The sequence below is a fragment of the Amyelois transitella genome, chromosome 5 (assembly GCF_032362555.1).
Source record: "Amyelois transitella isolate CPQ chromosome 5, ilAmyTran1.1, whole genome shotgun sequence".
NCBI classification, from domain to species: Eukaryota; Metazoa; Arthropoda; class Insecta; order Lepidoptera; family Pyralidae; genus Amyelois; species Amyelois transitella.
The window spans coordinates 11,145,001-11,171,634 of record NC_083508.1 but is presented as its reverse complement, the minus strand read 5'-3'; the positions used below and the strand labels follow the sequence as shown (position 1 = coordinate 11,171,634).

The following is a 26,634-nucleotide window of genomic DNA, read 5'->3' as shown; positions in this document are numbered from 1 at the left end:
CCAAATAATTCGTCGAACCCGATACCCCAAACTAGGAAACTTCAAACACAATTATACATCGTGCCAGGTCCAACCAGTAGAAAATGACTGACGAGAAAGGTTGCTATTGGCAACTCACGGCTCATTTGCTAGGTATTTCATTACCTCTGTCTGAAACAGAGCTCACTTGACAAGGGCTAAGCGACCCTAAACGTAACGAAACACTCAAATCTGAACGTCCAAAAACAGACTTTAACATCAAACGTACAAGAACCATTCATAATGATACCATACATGCAATGCATGAATTTGAAAGTTGCAATGTTAATTTAGATGTTGTGCACAGAAATTTGAATCTTGTTGTTGCAGTTATTAGAGTTGATGTGATTGTATGTTTGATTGTAGGAATATTTGAAAGGCATGAGGTAGTGTTAATATTAATACGTGGGTTTGTTTTAGACCCGAATTAAACTGGCGTTTAACGTGAGCTGGAGATTAATTGGCACAGACATATGGGTTGTGTACAGTTGCAAAATTTTAATGACAGTTCAGCAATTAACCTACGCTTTGATAAACGGGACGTGGTCTAACAGAGAAACACAAATTTGTATTACGCCTGTTTGAAAGTTTCCGGAATAATTTGTACGCGCTAGAGTACCGATGTAACTAATATGCGTTATTTCATAGTATTTTTTTTATACAATAATATGAAATTCATAATTTCGTTTACAAATATTGTTATTTAGTTAAGGGGAAATTAAAAATATCTTTTTGCCTGGGATATTTATTTATTTTTCCTATACCCAAAAGTCTAACAGACATATTCAAGGATTGTAAATAATTACAATTACGATTTAAATGAATATAATAGAAAGAAATTTTATTTTTAATATAACTTACAAAGGGTAGCTTTGTCGCTTATTACTTCCAAAAAAACAGTGGAAGGAAAGGAAATAAACACAGTGTATGGTCCCGAAAAACCATTTTATTCCTTAGATACGATTTGAATGGTGTTCTCCTAAATGTTGCCAAATACACCATTATATTTTGCGACAAAGACTCAATCTTCACAGATGAGGTATTTCCTCGCAACAATCAGTATATAACGCCGAGGGTAATCATCTGGAAACTATTCTCTATTCAGACGCTTCAAATTCACAAAAAAAATTTGAAACACGAGCTTCTGACTCGTCCTGGAGGTTCCGCATAAACTAAGCTTTAAATAACTTAAGCTCTTTAAAAAAAGGCTACTTAATTATTATAAGTAAGTACATTACTTACACATGATTGCAGTTCCCTCTCAATAAAAAGAAAATCTCATTTATTTCTCTGAATATGTTAAGATATTCTTTTTCAGCTGAATGTGGACTTCTAGTCTTTTTAAAATTGTTGACTCTGTCTTCCCTTGTGAGGGATAAAGTGGTATTATGTTTGTTTATATTAGATTTTATCTCTTCTAGTATTTTTCTCTCATCTAAGTGTCACCAGTGATCTCCTTATATTTCGCGATTTATACCTATTCAAAGAATATTATTCTCAAGATACATACATACATATAATCAGGTGTTTATATTCCTTGCGGGGTAGACAGAGCCAACAGTTTTGCAAAGACTAAAAAGCCACGTTTAGCTGTTAGACTTAAAATGGAATTGAGGAAAGTGACAAGTTGCTGGCCCATCTATTACAAAAAGAGTTCCAAGCTTATTTGCCTTTCCCATAATTAAATATTTGACCACGATCATCAAGTGAGAATAAATTTGATTCAATTTTGATTACAGTACCCTAAAAACCTCCATGGCTTTTTCCACTTCAGCTAAACTGACCATTCTAACGAGAGCCATGAAACACGCAGTGGTGTATTCAAAACCGGTGACGTCAATAGTGATGTGAGGGGTCAAGTTAGGGTGGTACCGAAGACGACAACTGTGTTCATTGAACCATTAATTCCACGTGATTTGATATGTCATTGCCATGATGGTCCCATGTGTTAGATAACGAAAGATGGATCAAGTTACTGTGGAATTTTGATTTTCATACATTACAAAAATAATCTTAATTCGGTCAGAGCATTTCATTTAGTGGTAGGTGGCTAGTGAGATTTCCCCTTCGATAATATAAAAAAAGTGATTATATATGTAAAATTTCCGCAGCTACAACATCGCCCATGTTAAACAAAAACATACATACATATAGTCACGTCTATATCGCTCGCGAGGTGGACAGAGCCAACTATCTTGAAAAGACTGATAGGCCACGCTCGGTTGCTCGGCACAATGATAGAATTGGGATTCAAATAGTGACAGGTTGCTAGCCCATCGCTGAAGGAAATTATTTGCTTCAGCGCGGGGTTGTAACAATAATTATAATAAATTCTTTATTTGACAACATACACAAGCATATATAGCATTAAAACCGAAAGTCTGTGTTAGTTATAAAACTGTCCTACAAGACTTTAGACTCCCTACACTGTTGTCACAATTTAAGCTATCAATATTAAAGTACACATCCAAAATTCTAACTACAAAATTAAACAGTTTTCTACACAATAATGGAAGTAAGTACAAATATGATAGCTTTTTAAAGTAATTATTTTTCTACTCGTTGTAACAATAAAAGAGAACAGAGACTGATTGAATGACTATCAACACACACAATTCTCTTTCCTAGAACGGTATTGCATACTTTTTTCACCTCCTTCACATTCATCATTCTATCACGCAAGCTCCTTGCTTAAGAGTATAATCTTGACCTGGACTTTCGCCAGAACAACCTCGTTTTGATCTCAAATTCAAAATTCAAATTCAAATTCAAATTCAAAATTTTTATTCATTACTATAGTCAAAACGTATGGTTTAACAACATTGGTTGACGTCAAATAAATTACTTAAAAACTAAGTTTACTGCCGCTTCCAAGGCGTCAGTGCAGAAGAAGCGGTGACAAACTGCACTGCAGCATTTTCTTCAACAACGTCAACTTCACAATATTAATTAAACTTAGAATAGAATAGATCTATCTAGGTACGTTCTTAGATGCCCACTGAGCATCGTTCGAAGGCATTACGAGTCCTGGTCTTCGTGACCTAAGCCATTGCACGCTGCAATAAAATAAACTGCTTTATCCAGCACACCAGTTTCGTTTGTCGTAAAAAGTTTTATTGTCCTGCATTATGTGACATTGGTTAACTATCAAGGTCAGTATAGATGGTGTAATGGGTTAGTCCATACTTCTTTTTTTATAAAATAAAGAACTTTTTCTCCTAGTCCATATTTCTTTTATAAAAAAAGAAATATGGACTAGGAGAAAAAGTTCGCTTCTCATTTCTAACTAACTTAAACTTTATCAGTAGATTAAAGTATAAAAAAGCGTGATGGAAACGTTTGAAAGTAAATTCTACCGCGGTCATGAACCAATGACTAATTTTTGAGTTGTATACATTAGCTTGATTAGGAACTCATCAACGATCTTATAGTGGCCACTAACTGGACCTTTTTGTAATGATGATAACTTCTATAAAGGTTGCGGACATCAGGCGGGAGTCATATTCTGTAAAAACTGGATAACTATGATAAACTGCTTCGGATGGCTTATCAAAGCTTATGTAAGTAGAGATCCGGTTGATTGCAGAAAAGATAACTCCGTAGTAATGGTATGTTGAACCTGGTGATAGTAAACAGTTGGACTGACTGTAAATAAATATTTAGAACCTCTTTTATATATCTGCGTACAGCTTGATGTCCGCTTTCCTTAATTTCTCTCACCACTGCGTTCTGTCTTCGACTGACCATTGGATTGATAAAAACATCATATTATCATCTTCCACGACGTTAATCTGAAAATCCTTCAGTCTGCTCCTGTTCGAAGCCAAACACATAAGTATTTAACACCACTTCTTAGAAAACTGAATTGAATAAACGACACCCAGGATTTGTAAATCATAAATCTGCCATTTTCAGAAGTGCTGAGTCACGTTAATAAATTTCATGAAAGAGATGACACCCCTCTTTTGAGGCGTTCAACTGAGCAATAGAAATATTGAGGGGATCACGGATTTGTGATAAACTTGTCCCCCTGTGGATCGATCAGCGATTACTTGGATCAGAATGAGCTGATTGTGAAAAAAGTAAAGAAATATAGCGACATGAAAAAAAATAAAAATTGACAGATTTACTTCGAATCATTATTTTTCTTTTTTTTTAAAGGTAACTAATTATTTTTTCAGGAATAAGTATTAAATTACATTAAATAATGTTGACGATTTTCCAAGCTTGTCTGATAGCAAAAAAAAAAAAATATGTTATGTGTATTATTTAGTACATCAGCTGACGATTTTTTTTTTGGGTTATGAACCTGTCTTGTCACAATCACTGAATCTCACTTCCACAATTAAACTATTCAATTAAACTTTCGCCCTTACTACTTCGTATCTATTCCATACGATGTAGACCCGGCCACAGATGAACAAACCGCTACTCCAACTTTTACTTTAACCAGCCGAAAATATATTAAATCAATTGAATTTTCCTCAATTTCCGACACCCTCGTCGTAGTATAGTTGCACGGAAATAGTTTTCCTGATACGAGACGTTTATGATAAAATGTCTGAGTTGGTTCCGGACAGACAACAAGACACTTAGAGTCGGCACGATAAACAGACAAAAGATTCACGTCTGTATCTCTTGTGAAGTGGACAGAGTGAATAATCACAAGATTTAACGGAAACGTTTAGCTGTATGGCTTCATGACAGAATTGAGATTTAGAATCTATTGGACAAATAGTTTAACAATGATTGTTTTGTATGCAATTGCGTCATCAATCATACAGACGACGGACACGAACAGATTTAAATAAAAAAAAGACTGCAGGTTTTAGAAACCTATTATTTATATATTTATTCATTTTCATACAAAATAAAGACGTATGTTAACGAATCTGTATTTACAACGTTCATATTAATTATCTTACATCAACCATTATCTATTAAATTTATAGTTTTATCTTATACTTCTTTATAGATTGCTGCTGTCAATTCATCCAAATTGGACGTACTTACGAAACAACTTTTTACAATAGGATTAATATCAATACACATATCTTTCAGATGAGGATCAAAATTTGAGAATAAAATTTTACGACCACCTTTTTCAAAATCAATAGCAGCTGACGCCAAATTATCTGCTACTGTGATATCCATACTGCGAAGGTTTGACCCATCAACAACAAGAACAGCAGTCGCATCAGTTGTAAATGATAAATCTATGATAATTTTTCGTACATGTTCAGCAGCACAATAAGCAACTCTGTCAGCCAATGATAAAACTATAAATTCACCACTTTCATTTTTTATTGTATCCACATCTACAGTTGGTCTAGCTGTGATGTACATTAACATAGCTGCTTCCATTATTATACCAGAAATTATTCCGTACTCTAAACCCACAAATAAGCAAATTAAGATTGTAAAAATAAACAAGAAGAATTCTCTTTTGGTAAATTTCCAAAGTCGAACTACAATGTCGGCGTGTAGCATATAAAACATGGCAGTTATAATCAAACCTGCTAATGTTGCTTTTGGAATAAAAGTGAATGTATATGTAAGTAAGGTTAAAGCTGTTACTATAATAATTACACAAACAATTCCTCCGGCTTGTGTTTGCACACCAGAAGCATGATTGAGGGCCGTTCTTGTAAAAGATCCAGTAACCGGCATACTACTTGCAAAAGAGCCGACTACATTACAAAGTCCTAAAGCAATAAGTTCTTGAGTAGCATCTACTTGAAGTCCATCGGCAAAAGCTTTTGCTATTGCGACTGATTCTAAGATGCCAACGAGTGGTAATATAATTGCTTTAGCACCAAGAACTTCAAGCATTTCAACAAAATTGTATGTTTCGTTCCCAACAACACTGGAAAAAGGTGGCAATCCAAAGCTCGGTAGACCTTTTCCAATTTCACCAATCAAAGCTGCTGGTTCACTATCCCACCTGATTTTAATAATATAAGCCGCCGCTATTCCAATAATCACAACGACAGCATTTCTTGACAATGAGATAAACCATCGCATTCTTTTCAGTAATCTGTCAGTTCTTTTACATCCATCGCCGGCTTTCTTCAATAGTATTAGAATTGCAATTGTCGTAAATCCAAATACACTATCCCATAGTTGTATTGTTGTGAAATTGACAAAAAAGTTTCCTATTGACTCTCTAAAATTGTGTCCAGATGATCCACTAAGACCCAATAATGGTTTCAATTGAGACGCAGCAATTTGCATTGCACTAGCTGTAGTGAATCCATTAATAACTGGCATGGATATGAATTGCACTAGAAATCCTAGTTTAAAAATGCCCATGATTAATTGCACTATGCCTGTGAGAAACGCTGCTAAAACGGCAAAGTCTGGTGAATATCCACTCACATATTTTCCGGTTAGCGTCGATATAATAGCAGTGGGTCCCACTGTTACACTTTTGCAGCTACCAAAGATCATATATACAATTCCTGTTGTTAATGAGCCATATAATCCGTATGCTGGTGGTAGTCCAGCAATTACTGCATAAGCAATGCCTTGTGGTATAGCTGTTAATCCAACAGTAATCCCAGCAATTACATCTTGTATTAAAAAAGAAACTGAATATTTTGGAAGCCACTCAATTATAGGTAGACGTTTCTTCAATGTTTTCACACTGCACATATTTTTGCCACATCTTTTTAGGCGTTGGCGTATAACAGTTCCTGTATTGATTGTCATTTTCGGTTTAAACACTACTTTTTACTTCCTTTACTGAATTCATACTGTCCAAAGGGTATGGATACTGCGTCCAATCGATATCAGTTATCGTAGATGCTCTCATGTTCAAGTACTTTTGCCAATCTCAGCGTGATAATATTGTCTATTGAACTAGAAATTATCAAGCAGACTATTTAAAAATAAAAACGCTTATGTCTACTTACGTGCAAATTTTAAATAAATCTTTGAGCATCTTCATATTAACAATCCACTTATTCTTGGTAAGATTCCAATCGTTGCTATTTCGGCCAGTACCCTGAAAAAAAGAAACACCATTTATAATTATACATTTTGCCGATTATTTGCCATTAGGTTTTTTGACATGTATCGTATTTACTGTACAATTGTTTTTCTGTTTCATTTTTGTCACTTTTATTATACAAAATGTATAGTCTCAGTATTTTTACTGTTTCAATCTGACTGGACAAAACAATCACTCTTTTCCACCACCTCACGCACTGATGTTGCAATAAGTCGTGATGTTATCGACATTTCAGCCTGTGTCGGACGATAGGGTAGTGGGTTCGACTCGGGTTGGGTAGATAACAGTGATGGAGGTGTGCGTGGTTTCGCATACGCCACCAGCATTATCGTAGACACAATTATGACTGTTGCGTGTTACAACAAAATGAATCTTATAGAGAGAACAATAAGGTTTTGTAGGATGTTTATTTTGAGTGTTTGTTTCCAGAGCTTGAAAGAAACAGTTTCCCGTATCAATAAAACAAAAAGGTACTTTAATGTTGTTTATACGGTTACATACTTGGGTACCTAAAGTTTACAATAATATATTTACATACATACATATAATTACGTTTACGTACCTTGCGGGGAAGACAGAGTTAAGTCTTGAAAAGACTTACAGACCAGTTTCATCAATTTGACTGAATGATATGATGGAGATTCAAATAGTGACAGGTTGCTAACCCATCACCTAAAAGAAGAATCCCTAGTCTAAATATAAGCCTATGCCTTAGTCGCTGTTTACGACATCCATGGGAAAGATATGGAATGGTTCTTTTTTTATTGGTGCCGGAAACCAAAAGGCATCTAATAATACTATACGGCGTAAGAGTAATTCAGTAAATGAATATCTTACTTATCTAAATATTGTTTTGTAATTACATAGCTACATATATACAAACATATCACATATGTGCCGTGTGGTTTACGGATCATGTCCAAAAGGCGCGAAATGTTACCGTGAAAAAACGAAACAGAGCGAATTGGTAGGTGTTAAAACATTTACCGGACGCTTTTTGACAAGCTGGTTTAGACCCATAAGCTATGGTGGATGTCGAAGGCTGTGCGTACTGAAAGATAACATTACTGATATATACATATTATGTAGATACTTACTGCTTATAAAAGGAGAAACCAAAGAAGGTAAATGTCTCATGTACATATGTTTATGGGTAATTGACCCTTATTTTTTTTTGATTATATTATTTTTTAAATTACTTAATACAAGCTATTTCAAGCTGCTGTTCTGCTATCCATGGACTTAGAAAATTTATTTACTCTCACTAAAAAGTTGTACTCAGACTTGGTTATTTCTTATCTTAAATTTATAGGCTCTCATCAATCATTTCCACGCTACGAATTTTTAAAACGGAACTACTTTTTAATAGATGTTTTAAATACAAAAGTGGGGTCCTTAATAGTCAATAAAGTGATAATTACTAGGGGACTGATGATCCATCATCATTTAGCTTTATGAAATCAACGGTCGTATGGAGGGGAAGTATAATAACCTCTTTAATTAAAATGAAGTTTGGTCTTAACATATTTTCAAAAGTTATTTGATACGTTTGCAACGATTGAAAGGGATTCAATAAAAAGGTCAAATTAAGAGTAAATTTGTTGTTTCATAACGTTTTATTTATAACAAATATTGTATTAAGTAGAGTAAAAAACTTTATTTTTAAAAATAACTTAATTACATATAATGACATATTTAATCCCACTTTATTATTGTTAATGATATGAAATTAAACATTTTAAAATAATGAGTTTTGATAAATCGTTCATACTTCTTTTTGTATCACTTCAGCTATGTCGAGCACATTAGGTATAGTAACAAAATAACTGGCAACCTTTGGATTGATGTCTAAACATAGATTCTTTATCTCACTATTGAAATTAGCAAATATAATTTTGCGTGACTTTTTTTCAAAATCTCTAACTGCTGACATTAGATGCTCAGTAGCTGTGATATCCATTCTTTTGACATTAGCTCCGTCAACGACAATAACTGATTCGATATCAGAATTAAATGATGCTGTTATCACTATCCGTCTTACATGTTCAGCGGCGCAATAAGCTACACTATCACTCAAAGGTATAATGAGTAATTCACCTTGAACAGATTTCATATGTTCAACTTTAAGTTTTGGTCGTGCTGACTTATAAAGTAACATAGCTGCTTCTATAGAAATACCAACTAAGATACCATATTCTAAACCTATGAATAGGCAAAATGTTGTCGTTATAAAAAATAGGAAGAATTCGCGTTTCGTGTGTCGCCAAAGTCTTATCATTGCACTATAATCTATCATAGAAAACATAGCTGTTATAATTAAACCAGCCAATGATGCCTTAGGTATGTAATAAAATGTAGAAGTGAACATTGTTAAAGCAGCAATAATAATGAGAATCTTGGTCACACCACCAGCTTGAGTTTGAACTCCAGAAGCATAGTTTAATGCAGTTCTAGTAAAAGATCCCGTTATTGGCATACTTTTAGCATACGATCCCACAACGTTGCACAGTCCGATAGCAATCAATTCTTGAGTAGCATCCACTGGGTCCCCATCGGCAAAAGCTTTAGATATTGCAATTGTTTCTAGAACGGCTACTAAAGGTAGAACAATTGATTTGGCTCCCAAAACTGTCAACATGTCTATAAAATTCAAAGTTTCATTACCAACAGTAGTAGAAAATGGCGGAGGACCAATTTCAGGTAATCCATTGCCAATATCACCAATTAATTCCAAAGGTTCGATATACAGAGTTGTTTTTATAATATATGCTATTATCATACCAAAAATAACAACAATCGCATTTCTAGATAAAGAGAAGAACCATCGAAGTTGTCTAATAATATTATCTGAACGCTTGCATCCATCTCCCATCTTTTTGAGTAACAATAACGCTATTATTGTCAGTGTACTCAATATTGGATCCCAAAGTTTGGCACTTTTGATATTTAAAAAAAAATAATACGCTGATTCTCCAAAAGTATTTCCTGATGGTCCTTGTAATCCAAAATATGACTTTAGTTGAGCTGCAGCAATTTGCATAGCGGCGGCTGTAGTAAATCCGTTGATAACTGGCACTGATATAAATTCTATTAAAAAACCTAATCGAAAGATTCCAAGGAGTAACTGCACTACTCCAGACAGAAAAGACGCTAATATAGCGAAATCTGCAGAATAATCGACCACATATCTTGCAACCATCGACGAGAGTATTGCTGTTGGTCCAACAGTTACACTTTTGCAGCTTCCAAATATCATGTAAACGATTCCAGATGTTAGCGAAGCGTACAGTCCATATTCAGGTGACAATCCTGCTATGACAGCATAGGCTATTCCTTGGGGTATTGCTGTCAAACCAACCGTCACCCCAGCTATTATATCTTGGAAGCAGTAATCGACACTGTAATTTGGTAGCCATACTAGTACTGGCAGTCGTTTCTTCAAAGTTTTTACACTGCACACATTTTGAGCACAACGTTTTAGTTCTTTTCTTATTGCCCGCCTCGTTGTATTTACTGTCATCTTTCACAAAATCAATTGGATGGACGAGAATTGTCTTCTTTGCTTACAAGTAAATTCATACTGTGTCTCTTTAAATAATGTTTGGTAGGTATATTTTTATCAGCGCACTCTTATAGCTATGATAATCTTGTCTCGGAGTTTATCCCGCGCGATCGATTTTATCATATCGCGGATTACTTAAAAAGGTTTTCCCATCGTTAACAGCTTAGTAGAATGATGTTAGTGACAATAACTACGATTTTAAGTTTCTGTTTTCATAATCTTGAAAGTACATTAATGAATAAAAGCACATTATGTGATATGTTTTTTAGTTAAACTATTTTAAGTTAGATACAAAAGTTTATGAATGTCCCTTGAATAGGTACATCGAAATTTTCTTTGCTTCGCTTTACATGGACAGTATATAACTGAACTTTACATGCCACGGAACACTGACGTGATTAGTAACTTTGAAAAAAGTTTGTCAAATATTTTCAATCCAAATTTTTTTGGTGATGTTTTGTAATAAATTGTATATATTATTTATATAATTGTAATAATTGTATATATTTAGTACATGGTGTACTGTGTACTTATATTTTATTACAAAAGGTTATCAGCAGATGACGTTATATAGACACTAGTGGCAATTTTATCACACAAAACCTAATCTAAGATACTGCTAAGATTGAAGACTTTGAAATAACGAGCCGTCAAAACAGATAAACTGAGAGTGCGATTGCTGTTTGTATACACACATATCACGTCTTTATCTTTGCGGGGAAGATAGAGCAATAAGTAACAACACTCAAAGACCAGGTTCAGCTGTGGCGTTTCATTATCAGCTTTTTCCATATCTGTCAATGAAAATAGGAACTGCTGAGAAAGAAATCCGAAATCTTATTTATATTCAAAGCAATAACACGGAAATTCGTTGCCAATGAAATCGCAATTTTGTTGCGTTTGCGACCGAATAAACTTGAAAGTAAACTCTTGTACGCTTTTATGGCGAAACTCCTATTTTATGACCCATAGGTCATTAAACTGTGTTTAACGTACGCCACTTATTATCCCATGAATATTTAACTTTTTTTTTTGCTTTTACAGCCTTTGTAATTGGCAATATTAGGGCGGCAAAGGGGACGAATGTCCTGTCAAAAGAGCTTATATCTAAAAGGTATAAAAAAACCTGCTTTCAGTACAGTACACATACTTACATTAGAAATTAGAGTTAAGTACCTAAAAAGTGAAAGAAAAATCTTTTAAAAAAAACAGATAAAATCTTATGTCTTAATAATACTCGAATGCCAAGTGCATAATAGCTTGATGATGTAATTGAGATTCAGATAGTGACAGGTTTTTAACCACAGATATTGCTGTGTTCGTAGCCCATAAAGATTCCCGCGTAACTTTCGTCACGATTGACTTTTTTGAAGCATCAGCTGGCACAACTTGCTTCCTTAGTCTCATTTTACGATATCCTTGGAAAACTGATGAAGTGGTCCTATTCCAAAGTATTGGAAACCACACAGCAAAAACATAGTTTATAAAAATAACTTTAACATCCCCTACGTCGACCCACAAACGGCGTTATTCCGAAAAATGTCCGTGTCAAAAAACCGTCATTTATTATGCCTTTGTTTACAAACTATACCCATTTTTTTTGGTTTTCAACAATTTATGTACGCATTTTTAACCTTTGACAAGAGAGAAAACCTCCCTTGGATAGTAATGGTAATTTTATGATGGTTTTATAGTCTTTCGGGGCCAAGAAGTTTAACAGTTTATCGACCCATATAGTGTTACATAGATGGCGTCCTAGAGATCATGAGGCAAATATTTGTACTTGTTTTCACTGCAGGGAAAGATTGATAAAAATAGATGAAGAAGAAATGAAGCGAAAGAAGTATGCAAGGATAAACTGATTTAGAATGGTAGAGATTATGGCAAAACGAAAAATGTAGTCTATAAGCTTACCTTTTAGTAAGGTGTAATTTATTTATTAATATATATATACTGTGTACATAATTAATTAAGATTTAACACAAATACAATATAAACCTCATTTATAAGAGAAACTATTTAAATAAGATATTTCTTTTTTTGAGATTGCCAGCCTACTTTTTACTTTCAATTCAGAATAGTTTGGCGCTTTATGAAAAAAAAATCTATGAAATGTACTAACCTGATACGGACAGTTATCCTTTTTTGAAGCAAATTAATCATCCAGATTAACTACACTTGGAAATCTGTAGTCGTGTTTTTAGTCTTTCTTTATGTTAGCAAACAGCTTCTAAAGTTATCTTTATAGCTTTTTACTAACCTGATTGAAAGATTTTATTCATAAAATAACTCCAAAGAATCGAATACACATTGTGAATTCCTCAGTACATTAGTATTTTTGATAACAAAACACACGATCTGCGATTCTCAACTAAGTATGGTATAAAAAATTCAAAGAACATGTTTCCACGGTTTATAGGTATTAAAACTTATATAATTTTACCGCGTTTTGCGTTAACCAATCAGAATTAAGCAAATTATTCACTTCTTACTTCTGATTGGCTGAGCAGTTGTCAAATCGTGAAATGTCAAATTTAATTTTCTAATTAAAGGCATAGATACATAATTTAAAGCCTTAACTTATGACCTTTTCCACTTTACTTAACCTTTACGTTTGTTTATGTTATTTTATCAGATATGATGCATAATTTATTCATTTTGCAACTTTATGGAAATCTTAGTAAAACTCATGATAGGATTGTTAAAAATTTATGGATTATATTTTAGTCAAGTTATCATGCATACCTATACTCCATGTATAATCTTCTGCGTTTTTTTTCAAATAATTAAATAATATTTATACTTAAATAAATTATTCTTAAATAGGTTTAGATTAAGATATTATTAGATTAGATTTATTTTAGTCTTTTCACTATCACAGGGTACTTCATTGTCTTAATAAATAGTGACATACTAAAAAATATAAAACTACACACAATATACATAAACTTTGACCGATGACAATCTTACATAAAGGCTGCTCACAAAGTGCAAAGTTTTTTTTTTTTAAAAACCTCATTGAAACTTGAATAATTGCTACGTCACGAATTTCAAAACATATATTCTTACAAACTTTCGCATTTATAATTTAAATAGGATGTGTCTACATAAAATAAATCTTCGGAGATGATACAAGCAACGTCAGGTAAGTAAAAAGTGGTTAAAGGATCCGGCCATTGCCCGTCTGCCTCATATAATAGCGATTTGTAGGTACGGAACCCCTACATTCCTGTCGCAGCTCGGTCTAGACTTAATTGCAATTTTATATTGTAGAATATTTCTGATATTCAACGTATGGGGGGGAATTGGAAGGGCTATTTAATTAAGAGGGTTGTAGAATGTGCTAGGTTAGTTTCGGAAATTTTGTGACATTTTAAAATGTGTCCTTTTTGACTCAGTCTACCTCGTAAGGTTCGCCCCTTTTATAATATCTGTCCAAAATAGGAAAGTAATGAGTTTTTCGATTGTATCACGCGTCGCCATAAAAGCATGGAATTCGGTATAATATGAACATCATATAATCATCATTTCGTTAAGTTTAATTTGGCATACATCCTCATACATACAATCACGTCTTTATCCCTTGCGGGATAGACAGAGCCAAAAGTCTTAAAAATACTGAAAGTTCATGTTCAGCTGTATGGTTTCATAATGAATTGAGATTTAAATAGTGTCAGGTTGCCAGCACATCGCCTATAAGAAGAATGCCTTAATGTTTGTTAGCCTATCCCTTAGTCGTCTTTTATTATGATATCAATAAATTATATATCTTTTATAGAAATCATACCTATAGTTTCAAATAAATGTTACGGCATATTCTAATGGCTTAGGTACATTATTCCGATTTCTATATGCCAAACGAAAAACCCAGTTAACTACTAAAACAATGTCCCCTTGAACTCTGTCATGTTATCCAAAAATATTCACATTAAAGTCTCGATTTCAGCTGAGTCCCGTAAAAATCGATACGCCCTTGACCCTCGCTAGACTTTACTGGAGCTGACCTTTGTTCTTAAAATACGTCCTATTACGAATTCACAACGCGATGGCTGGAATTCTAACTGGCCAGCATTTTTTAAACCTGTTCTATTTATTCTTTCTTTTTCTTCGTTTTGAAAATCGAACTTCTTTGTGAGCTTATTTATCATGTGTCGAGTTTAGACAGTAGTAGAGTAATAGTTGTTAGCGCTTCACTGCGCGGGGTAGACAGAGCCAACAGTCTGGGCTATTTAGGCTTAGTGCCTTAAGCCCATCGCCTAAAAAAGAATCCCAAGTTTGTAAGCCTATCCCTTATTCACCTTTTACGACATCCATGGGAAAGAGATGGAGTGGTCCTATTCTTTTTTGTATTGGTGCCGGGAACCACACGGCACCAATAATAGTCCATCAAACACACATTTTGACAAAAATGTTACAGCACAAACAACTTGACGTTCGGGTTCCCGCCAAAAACTCTGTCGCATATTCTGCTGTAGTAGCAAATATTTGAATATTCGATACTAAGTTAGCATTGGTCTCGAATAAAATTCAGCTGATTTTGTGTTGAAAATTAAATTAAAATAATAAAGTAAACAGATGCTGTCATTGTTGCCGCTCGATAATTGAAAAGTGACTTAACGCCGTTAAAGAATGCACGCCAATCATCTGAAAACTGAATCAGTAGAAACAGAGTGACCAGTGAGATGGCAAGTGATAGAAATAATTGGAAAAAACTAAAATACCGTGCCGACCCCACTCAAAAAGTGAAATAAAGGAAAAAAAATTGAAAACTGAAGACGCCGTAGACCGGAAATATTGATAAAAGAATATATCATTAACAATTCCTTAAAAAAAATTATTTTACCCTTCAAAATGGAACTTCCAAACAACTAAATCCATCTGTATATTTCACGAATCAATTAATATTCATAAGTGTTTCGAAGGTTTTAAATAAATGCTTACGATATTTGAGAATAATTAAGTCCGACCATATGTTTTGTACCGACCTGACAAGAATTTCCCTTATTTTAGGGTAAGCGTAGAATGAAGATGTATTTTAAGGTGTCTTATTAAACACCGGAGTGGCATATTTAGACAGATATTTGATACCTTTGCGCTACCAGTGGTTCCTATCAAGAAATATTAAAACAAATATTAATATTATTTGAAAGACTCCATTTCTTTACGATGGATATCGTAAAAGGCGGCTATGGGATTGGCTTATAAACTTGTGATTCTTCTTTTAAGCGACCGGTTAGCAACCTGTCACTATATGAATCTCAATTCTCAGCCAAACCGGTGAACGTGGCCTATCAGTCTTTTAAAGACTGTTGGCTCTGTCTGAACCACAACACATATAGACGAGATTAAATGTATGTATGTACGTAGCAAGTCGAACTAAAATAAAAGCACGCAGTCGATATCAACTCGATGGGAACTCGAACGCAACGTGAACTCATAGTAACGCCCAAAGTTCTGTCGAGATGACAAAACATCCAGTGTGACAGTGTAAATGGAATCCACTTCACACAACACGAAACAGTCTGTAATTAAACAGTAGAGCTATATTTGTATAGATTTCGTTTGTTTTTAATGAGCAGGAGCGATAGTTCGGCTCGACCGCCACCAAAGGGAAGATCTTCCGCCAGGCTAGGTTTTATGCCTGGGGAACCGCGCGACAGACGATGTTGTGTTGATATGCTCCAATCCGAGAAATCTTACGTCGCCTTTTACGACAGCCATGGGAACGAGATGGAGTGGTCTTTTTTTTATTCGTGCCGGGAACCACACGGCACCATTAAAATATAAATCACTCAGTTTACTGTTCTAAATATATATTTACCTATAATGGATACTGTTGGCATCAATTTAATAACATTGTTCTACAAAAAATGCTGTGTGATTCCCGGCACCAATACAAAAAAGAATAGGACCATTCCATCTCTTTCCCATGGATGTTGTAAAAGGTGACTAAGGGATAGCTTACAAACTTGGGATTCTTTTTTAGGCGTTGGGTTAGCAACCTGTCACTATTTGAATCTCAATTCTATCATTAAGCCAAATAGCTGAACGTGGCCATTCAGTCTTTTCAAGACTGTTGGCTCTGTCTACCCCGCAAGGGATATAGACGTGACCATATGTATGTATGTTCTACAAAACTTATTAAATAATTTATTTGACGAGCACACATGTTTGTTACGTAAGCAACTGAGCGGTTAATTTGTCCGTCCGTTCACCGCGGGGGTCCCACGTTCTTACTATTCTTTTAAGAACACAGCTGTTGGCATTTCATTCATAGGCTGACGATAATTAATTATTGAGAAAGTTAAATTTATTAGTTTCACATTATGGAGATTTTAAAAGTGTACTAGATATATAAGTTCTCTGTCAGACCCAATGGTTGACTGGTAGATAATGCTTCCAGCATTAAGTCCGCCAATTGTGCTATACATTTGTATTTTGTGCAATGAAGTTTAAATAAATAAATCACGCCTCTTTTCCGGACGGGTAGGCAGAAACTGCATCTTTCCACTTGCCACGATCCTCGCATACGTTATCCACATTTACAACTCTCTTCGTGCAAGCTCGTCGGATACGGGTACTCTTGACCTGACCTTTTGCAAGAATCTCTCCGATTTGATAAAGGTTCGTTAGTTAAAGCGTTTTTTAAACAAAATGGGACTGATGTGATTTCTAAATGAAAAGAACCATTTTAAACATTTTATTAAAAGAATGAGGTCTAGGCTAACGTAAGCTACCTTGCTGATATCGGAGGTCGTTCTGGCGAAAGGTCAGGTCAAAAGTTATTAACGTGGAAGAAGTGAAAGATGTATGTGTTATCATGATTAGTGATAAGTATTTAGTCTCAGCTCAGGATCCATGGTCAAGAGCTTATTCGATATTTGCCTGTACCACAATTACAACGAGTCTAGATTAGCGATTCCACAATTTTAAAGAAATGCAAGACACATGTTTATCTGTTTATGTTTTTGACGGCCTCTGTGGCGCAGCGGTAGTGCACTTGTCTGTGACACCGGAGGTTACGTGTTCGAATCCCGGCCAGGGCGTCATGCCAGAAAAGATTTTTTTCTGATTGGCCTGGGTTTTGGATATTAATCTATATAAGTATTTATTATAAAATAAAGTATCGTTGAGTTAGTATCTCGTAACACCAGTCTCGAACTTACTTCGAGGCTAACTCAATATGTGTCATTTGCCCTGTATATGTTTATTTATATTTATTTAATTATTATATTTATCCGAAAACTAACTTTCACCCACGGCTTCACCCGCGTTAAAAGTAACCTATGTCCTTCTCCGTACGAAGACAGAAGTGTCGTATATATTGTCATCGTCCGACAAAAAGAGGCTGTGGAATCGGAACCCTGAACTTAGTTTCAGACGAAATTACCACTGGACCAACGACCCTTCAACGTTAACTACAAATACGCATCTGTTTATTCCTCACCAAATGAAATTCGCATTCTTCAGCCAATCCCCTCAGCATCCATCAGGCATGAGCGAGATAAAACCGTCCCGATTACCGGGCTCATTACAGGCGGCCGTAAAACCGGCCGATCCATCAAACGCCGACTTTCCGACCGTGGATTTGGTGTAAGTACGTTTCTACGGCAATAGTTGAAGCTTGAACTGATGAGAGTAAATAATAATAAATCTTTTAGTATGTAAAAATAATAAACAAAAATTTTCAAATTATGTCTTCTATTAAAATTTATTTTTAATATTTTTTTTTATTTTTTCAGGTACAGTAAAAGAATAATACATAAAAATCTGCGGCTATCGCTATGTGTAAGTTTTTTGCATATACATATGTTTGTAAACTGAGTGGTCAATGGAATATTGATCAAATTTTAATTTAAAAATTAAATGGAATAGCATAATTTTTTTAAGGAACACAATTTGCAAATTCCATTGATTTCATTTCTCATTAACGAAAAAAGCTTCTTTCTCTTCAGGGATTTAAACATCAAAGTACGCTGTCAAAAGCAGGCTGCCAAACATCATGTCACGAAAGATGTCAATTTGACAGCTGAGTTAAATAACATTTTAGGCATGTACTACATACCTATGAAAGTATCGAATTATTTTTAGTCGTGTGCCACGTACAAAGAACATATTGAACGTCATACTTAAGGCATAATGATTTCTTCATCCTCTCTAATTATATCTAACACATTTCCTGTAATGTGCATGGGATTAAATTTTCCATAAATCATACCAGATTCAAGATACTTAAGTGGAACAAAGATATTCAAATCACGTCCACGTGTTACAACCTTAATTCTGCTGTGTGAAAAACGGTCGAAAATTCAATATTTAGGCGGTAAAAAGCGTTATCCTTTCGATTATTTAGTGCACCATTCTATTATGTTATCGCAAAACCGTAATAATTTACCCCTCTTAGGGACACAACAAAGAACCCAAATAAGTTCGCCCTCAGAATACCCCTAGCGCGGGTGGGCTCCGCAGTCAGGGGTCGGTGTCCCGAGGGCGAGGACGTGTTTGGAACTGCGCTGGTTCGGTCGGCTCGGACTGAAAAATACTCGCTAACGCAAGAGTACCGCGTATTTAATGAAAGTGATTCAAAAAGTGACCTTCCACGCCCAATTAGGCATGCGAACTGTTTACAAAATTCGATTATCGAGTGTTTAGTGTGAAGACGTCACGTGCACTGTTATCAGGTGGCGTGAGAATTCGTGAAAGGAACGATAAATAAAGGAATAAAAATTATTTTGTACCAATTTTTCAAGGTGATTTGTTTTTTTATTTAATTTCTTTTTTTGGTTCGCTGTATTGTTTGGTTCGCAATATTAATTTCATAAATGCCGACCACCCACATGTATCGAGTGAATGTTCCCGCATGAATTGAAATGATAATTAGTTTCATCGCGGAGTAATGGAAATGTCGCCCGGCCTCTAAAGTAAATTACTTTCCTTGAAATTTAATTTGAAAAGCGGCTATTAATGCCCGAGAAATATTGCAATGAAGTTTACATTCTAGAGATTAACTAGGAAAAAAATACTAACATTTGGGTTGTAAATTACGGAATATCAACGTGCACGTCCTATTTGAAATTTTCTCACGTTTTGAATGTGTGTTTTTTTCTATTATTATTACAGAAATAAGTTTTAAAGAAACATTAGTTACATAAAATTTTTACCGTAATTTTAATAAGTAATTCGGTTACAATGGTTATGTTTTAATATGAGTTTTGGGCATTTATCAATTTTCATATTGGAAGATCCTTTCATTATTACGTATTGAATTACAAGACGATGAAACTATTTTGCACTACAGTTTTACCTCATATAAATAGTCCAACAAATCGCACTTATATTTTTAAATTCCCTTAATATATTTAAGTTGCAAGTATCTTATATACCTAAATGAATTGTCTATCATACGTATAAACGTATAGCTATCATTCATTTGAATAATAACGACCCTCAGTACAAGTACTAATCTGTTCCTATATATCGGCACATCAGGAGGGCCCTAACCCTTCGTCATATTTAAACTAAACTATCGATCGCAAATAAATGCACCGAATGAATAGCCATACTTTATAATAATGACGGCCACTCAACACCAAGTGTCAGACAAGTTTAAACTCAATATTCCGTGAAATAAAACTCTTTATTGTATGCGTTCGTTTGAAACCAAGTAGTGCATAAGAACTATGATTTCGATGTTTCACTTAAGAAATGCGTGTCCCTGTCACTCGGTAGAAATTTATGTCATATCGTGAAGTGAACGCCCATCACTATTTTCGTTTTGTTTGAAATCCTCTAGAAACATGTTGAAGGTTCAATGTTAATTCATAACTTTTGCTTAAGAAAAATATACCAGTAAGAAAGCCATGTCTGAATTTATACCTATAAAGACTTTGAAAAATTATACAGATAAAAAAATATAAATATAAAAAGAAATAAAAATATTGCATTGCTATTGTTTTATCCAATAAAATTTGAGTAGGTACCTACTCAGTTTTTTATCAAACTAAAATTATTATTCAAAATTCAATAAATTTTTCAATTCCCCATTTGAGATATTTCATAACTGACTGATATATATAATACATACATACATACATATGGTCACGTCTATGTCCCTTGCGGGGTAGACAGAGCCAACAGTCTTGAAAAGACTGAATGGCCACGTTCAGCTATTTGGCTTACTGATAGAATTGAGATTCAAATAGTGACAGGTTGCTAGTCCATCGCCTAAAAAAGAATTCCAAGTTTGTAGGCCTATATAACTTTTGAAAATATTTTAAGTACCACAGAATGATCAAAGTCCATCCCCCGGCCGTTCAATTAATATTTCTCATTTTAAACTGGTCAAGCTTCAAACTACCCCAAGGCCAGAACTACCCCTGTTTATTCTACATAAATATGCGGAGTCCCTATGACTCACAGGTTTTACTGCCCCGCAGACTGCATACAGATTATTTCCTACTAAGGGGTTGTTTTTGATTTATTTAACCTTGAAATTTATATTTAAAAGTATAGCGACGAGATCTTTATCATTGCCGCGGAAATAAAAACCAATAGAGTCCTGTCATAAGCTGAATGACTGGAGAACCTAATTTGTCAATTTTTGACTTTGACATTTGTGTAAGTTTTGTAGCAAATTTACAAAAAAAAATTAAAGGCACTGTTTCTGCCTATTAGTTCACTGAAACTGAAATAGTTAAAAAGAAATAAAATAACTAATTAGTCAAAATATTTCGTAAACTCTAAAGTACGCCACCGTTCACCGTACGCACGAAAAAGTCCATTAATTTCGATACGATTTCTGGGAATTGTGAGACTCTGAGTACACCGCTAGACCTATAAGTGTCATATTGTTCTTCACTACTGGACAAGGACCTCTCTTCTCTTTCATTCTTCTCCTCTTCATAAGTATACTAGCTGTACCCACGACTTCGTCCGCGTGAAATAGTTATTTTGGGCATCATTGAAGCCCTCAAGGATGAATAATTTTCCCCGTTTTTATTTTTAATTTTCCATTATTTCTTCGTTACTAATACATAGATGCAGCGTGATATTATATAACCTAAAAAATGTTTTATTCAACACAAAAATATTTTTTCAATTTTAACTAGTAGTTCCTGAGATTAGCGCGTTCAAACAAACATTAAATTAGTACAGATATTAATTATAATTGTTGTTAAATCTAAAAAAAACTGTTATCAATGTCAAATCAACTTAACCCATCCGTTGATCCACTCTCATTGGATCAGGTATGCCCACGCGTGGGTTATGGGCACCTGTGGGCGGAAACTGAATGAACGCGAACCTCTTTTTGGAGCGATTTCGTAAACTGACGTCGTAAATAACGATATGCATTGATATCTCCAGTAATATTTTGATGTCTCGCCGTGTTTCCCGCCTACGCAGTCTTTATGCTTTATTAATGCTCTTAAAAAGTAGTTCTTTTTCATTTTACATACATACATATAATCACGTCTATATCCCTTACGGGTTAGACAGAGCTAACAGTGTTGAAAAGAATGAATGACTGATTGGCTTAATGAATTGAGATTAAAATAGAGACAGGTTAATAGCCAGTCGCCTAAAAAAAGAATCGCAAGTTAATAAGCCTATACCTTAGTCGCCTTTTACTATAACCATGGGGAAAAGATGGAGTAGTCCTATCTTCTTTTTTTGTTTCGTGCCGGGAACCACACGGCAACCTGTCACTATTTGAATCTCAATTCTATCATTAAGCCAAACAGCTGTACCTACGTGGCGTTTAAGACTTTTCAAGACTTGGCTCTGTCTACCCCGCAAGGAATATAGACGTAATCATATGTATGTTTACATATGTATGTAACCACTCGGCGGCTTCATTGTTTCGTTTATCTTTTAAGCTATCAACTTTCGTAATACTGTGATATTTATGAGTAAATCTTTTATTTAGTTCAATCTATGTTATATTTTATCTGAGTGAAAGACTGAACAGCTTTCAGATTTTGCCAATACCTTGTTATCTCGTTTCCAATTCGATATTCAAATCAAACAGGGACGTGCACATATAATTAATAAAAAAAAAAACCAAACGTAATTTAATGTGATTTTTATCATTTAAAAAATCATTATTATTCTAATTCAAATTCTTTATGGCATATCATAAAGTACATCAGTTGAATAACAGTTACTTCTTATAAATAGGTACAATATGAACCCTGTTAGGCATCGCAATTCTAAAAATAATATGGAACGGCGAATCGAATTATTAAACAAAGCTTCATAATCGAATTATTAAACAAAGCTTCATAATCGAATTATTAAACAAAGCCTATTAATCGAATTATTAAACAAAGCTTCTTCTTATATCTTTGATTTCGCTTCTTATTTTATTTTTCCTCATTATACAAAGCAATAATATCAAAATTAATCCTCTATTTCAGCTCTTCCGCGAACAGACTATACCAAAGTGGCTCTTATAGACTGACAGACTGTGTTTTTAGACTTTTGTGATAGTGATATTACTAAGGTCCAACCAAATTGTGTCCTTACTTGTGCCAAAAGACTCCGAATTTGTACTCTATGTGTGTGACAATAAAGACGGTATTTGAGTAGCAGTTGATCGAAGGACCGGCATTAATGGCTACGGATGGGCACCAACTTATCTAAATTGAACAAGACCAGGGTCTCCGGGGTCAATCATGTTAGTATTCAAAATTATATCTTATATTAATTATGATTGAATCGCTTTTACTCTGTGCTGTAGTGTGTTACATTCGATCATTTGATATGTATTGCATGCGATGTTCTATTTATTACCTTATTATATTATGTCATATTTTAATCCTCCAAAGATACATATATATAGTCACGTCTATATCCTTTGCGGGGTAGACAGTGCCAACAGTCTAGAAAAGACTGAAAGGCCACGATCAGCTGTAATCATCGAATTGAAATTCACAAGTAGTGACAAGCCCATAGCCTACAAGAGGAATCCCAAGTTCATAAGCCTATCCCTTAGTCGCCTTTTACGTCACCCATGGGTGGTTCTATTCTAAAGTGGCGGAAACCGCACGGAACTTGAAGATAATTTTCCCAAAACATATTTTGCGCTGATGCAACGAAAACACACAAGGAAAATCTAGTCAGAAATAAATGAATGCTAAATCCAAACGTTATGGCTCAATAATCCGGGAAAGATATAAAAAGATATAAATCCTGTTTACGGCTATATCCGTTTCCATGCGTAAACATTAAAAAGGAGTTATTTGCACCGCGAATCGCTTGTAAATCATAGTTATTTGTCTGGAAATATATATATGTATAGGTACCTATATCTATATTTTGTCGACTTCTGTCTGTATGGTGATTTGCTAAGAGTTACCGTGACAACCCAATGGCACGTTTGTAGTTGATGCGTTATTTTTTTTGGAAAAGGCACACCAACAGTTTTAAGATTAAATTTGACATACAACATCAGATTGAGATTCAAATAATGACAGGTTGCTAGACCATCGCCTAAAAGAGAATTCCAAGTTTGTTAGATTATCCCTTAGAAAATAATCAATTTATTTTATAATTACATTTAATTATGGAAAGCTCAAAATGAGCATAATATTTTTCTATATAAGTTAGTACCTATTGGTACTGAACGAAACACATTTCATGATTTCAGTAACAAGAGTAATAGACTTTATACTTTGATTTGAAATTAAAAAATTACATTCCCAAAGTTAACGCAGAATTAAAAATAATATGATAGCCAAACAGCTGATTGTGGCTAATCAGTCATTTCAAAACCGTTGGCTCTGTCCACCCCGCAAGAGATATAGACGTGATAATATGTATGTTTTTTTTATTTTTTTTTTTTTGGCACAAACAGTCATTACAACATTTTTACAATTAGAATTACATATTAAATAGACAAATAGCGCCGAAAAATTTTACAAAAACATATAAATTATGCTAGTGTGTTGACAACATAACAATTGACAAAATAGCTAAATAAGTAACTGGTTAACGTAATATATTACATTACATAAATGGTTTACACATATAAATGTTATATAATATGTTGCATTAATATAATAATGCAGTTTATCACAGCAGTTTGAAAAGCTCACAGTAACAAAGTTAGATATTCGCCATTAGTAGCAGTGCAAAAGCGCTTGAAAGCTCAGGCTATAAACTTACTATGAGTAGGTGTCTTTTATAAAAAAGAATGCTGTCCACTGCAAAGCGATAACGATTTCATCTGCCAACGTAAGTATCTGTGTCTGAAATAATTTAAATTGTTATTATTTTTTAGTTTGACCAAATTCAAACAAATTCTTTGTTTCGATATTCGAAAACAAAAAAGAAAGGTGCTACAATTTTTTTTTTGCATTTTCTACAATGACACCAATTTATAATACATCTTGTTAAGGAATTAGAAAAAAATATTCAAATTTTTCTTTTTCTTTTCGATTTGCTTGAGTTTATACCTCGTTTTTTAATAACACATTACGATTAAACATTCATCAGTTTTTCAAGAAAAACTTTCAACAAAAAAACTTGCATGCATGGTTCTTGAAAAAAAGAATACAAAAATTGTTATTTTACATTTTAAAAAGTTAATAAAATAATTATATCTTCATACAGAAAATGCGCCACTATTTTTATTATTATTTAAAGACAAAAGATTGAATCTTAATCAATTAGAATCTTCAAAAAGTTAGTGGAAGAACGCCTTTAGAATAGCAATTGAGTTACAACAGTCTAGCTACAATGTTAGCCGTTGTGCGCAGACCTTAATCGCTTTAGCATGCCTAATGGCAAAAATAAAAACTGACTAGTCATAATCGGCCGACCCCGGGAGCGAACATTAGTGTAATGATGTAGTGTACAAAATAAAAGGTTTTGTTTTCAGGATTTATATACTTATTCTCTTTTTTATAGTTTACTTGAGCGAGGCTTAGATGCGCAAAAATTTTAACGGTTAAAATTAATATATACATATAATCACGTCTTTATCCCTGACGGAGTAGACAGAGCTAACAATCTCGAAGATAACTGAAAGGCAACCTCAGCTTCATGGCTTAATGATAGAATTAAGATTAAAAAGTGACAGATTTATTAGCCTGTACCTTAGTCACCTGTTACGACATCCATGAGAAAGAGATGGAGTGGTCCTATACTTTAGTGCCTGGAACTACACGGCGCATATTATAAAAAACGTAGATACCTATGTAAATACATCTTTTGATTTATATACATACTCATCAATGGTTTTCATGCAAATTTGTTCTTTTTGGATTCATTTGAATGACTTGCAGTTAATTAGTTTATCCCGAATACCAATCTCGCAAATGCACAACACACCGCCCCCACAAGTGATAACAGAATTATCACCCTAACGCCGAACCTATCACGTACCTACATGATCATCATTCATCATTACATCAGCCTATTTGGAAAGTTGCGCGTCATCGCATAACATCAGCTGTTGCAGTAATAGGGTTGGCAAAGTGAAGATAATGTTCTTTTCGTGAGTGAAAAATTTAATGAAGATTGAACAAGTAAAATAGTATCGATTCTATCATTTAGCTAAACAGCTGAACGTGGCCTATCAGTCATTACAAGACTGTTGGGTCTGTGTACCCCGCAAGGGATGTAGACGTGTTTATATGTATGTATGTACGTATGAACAAGTAAAAAAGTGATAAATAGACTGTCGCGACATCTCTACGCCTCACATCACAACTGTCAATCATCGCGAACAAATTGACGCGCTCAGCCAATAGCAGCGAAGAATCTAAATCGCGATTACAAAGATTATCATGGTTTGGAGCATAAATACAACCTCCGACTCAACATCGTCGGAGCCGCGGTTCCCCAAGCATAACACCTAGCCTGGCGGAAGACCGTCCCTTTGGTGGCGGTCGAGCCGAATCATCGCTCCCGCTACAAGACAAACGAATATAATATCCCATTAATAAAATAAATTTGAAATTTTAAAATAAAGTCAACGGTCGCGAATAGTATCGGCTACATTCGGCTGGATGGCTGCATGATGTCATTGAGTTTCAGA

General features: G+C 34.4%; 5 protein-coding genes across 8 annotated transcripts in view; 2 read left to right on the top strand and 3 right to left on the bottom strand.

Annotated features, from left to right (window-relative positions):
• Window positions 1–26,634, bottom strand: part of LOC106134506 (CD63 antigen) — a 515,731-nt gene that overhangs the window by 126,113 nt on the left and 362,984 nt on the right. The gene's annotated exons all lie outside the window — the stretch shown is intronic.
• The window catches only part of LOC106141364 (uncharacterized), a 382,952-nt gene that overhangs the window by 182,301 nt on the left and 174,017 nt on the right, over window positions 1–26,634 (top strand). The gene's annotated exons all lie outside the window — the stretch shown is intronic.
• Window positions 1–26,634, top strand: part of LOC106137109 (putative acyl-CoA-binding protein) — a 347,495-nt gene that overhangs the window by 288,412 nt on the left and 32,449 nt on the right. The window lies entirely within an intron of this gene.
• Window positions 4,868–6,815, bottom strand: LOC106140350 (sodium-independent sulfate anion transporter-like). The gene has a single exon (XM_060944403.1). It carries the CDS (start codon window positions 6,727–6,729, stop codon window positions 4,978–4,980), a length of 1,752 nt encoding a protein of 583 aa, XP_060800386.1. The 5' UTR covers window positions 6,730–6,815; the 3' UTR covers window positions 4,868–4,977.
• On the bottom strand, window positions 8,694–10,659 carry LOC106141581 (sodium-independent sulfate anion transporter-like). Its single transcript, XM_060944390.1, has one exon. It carries the CDS (start codon window positions 10,548–10,550, stop codon window positions 8,796–8,798), a length of 1,755 nt encoding a protein of 584 aa, XP_060800373.1. The 5' UTR covers window positions 10,551–10,659; the 3' UTR covers window positions 8,694–8,795.

Excerpts from the sequence above, each read along its gene's own strand:
- LOC106140350 (XM_060944403.1), bottom strand. The coding sequence starts at position 6,729 with ATGACAATCAATACAGGAACTGTTATACGCCAACGCCTAAAAAGATGT.
- LOC106141581 (XM_060944390.1), bottom strand. The coding sequence starts at position 10,550 with ATGACAGTAAATACAACGAGGCGGGCAATAAGAAAAGAACTAAAACGT.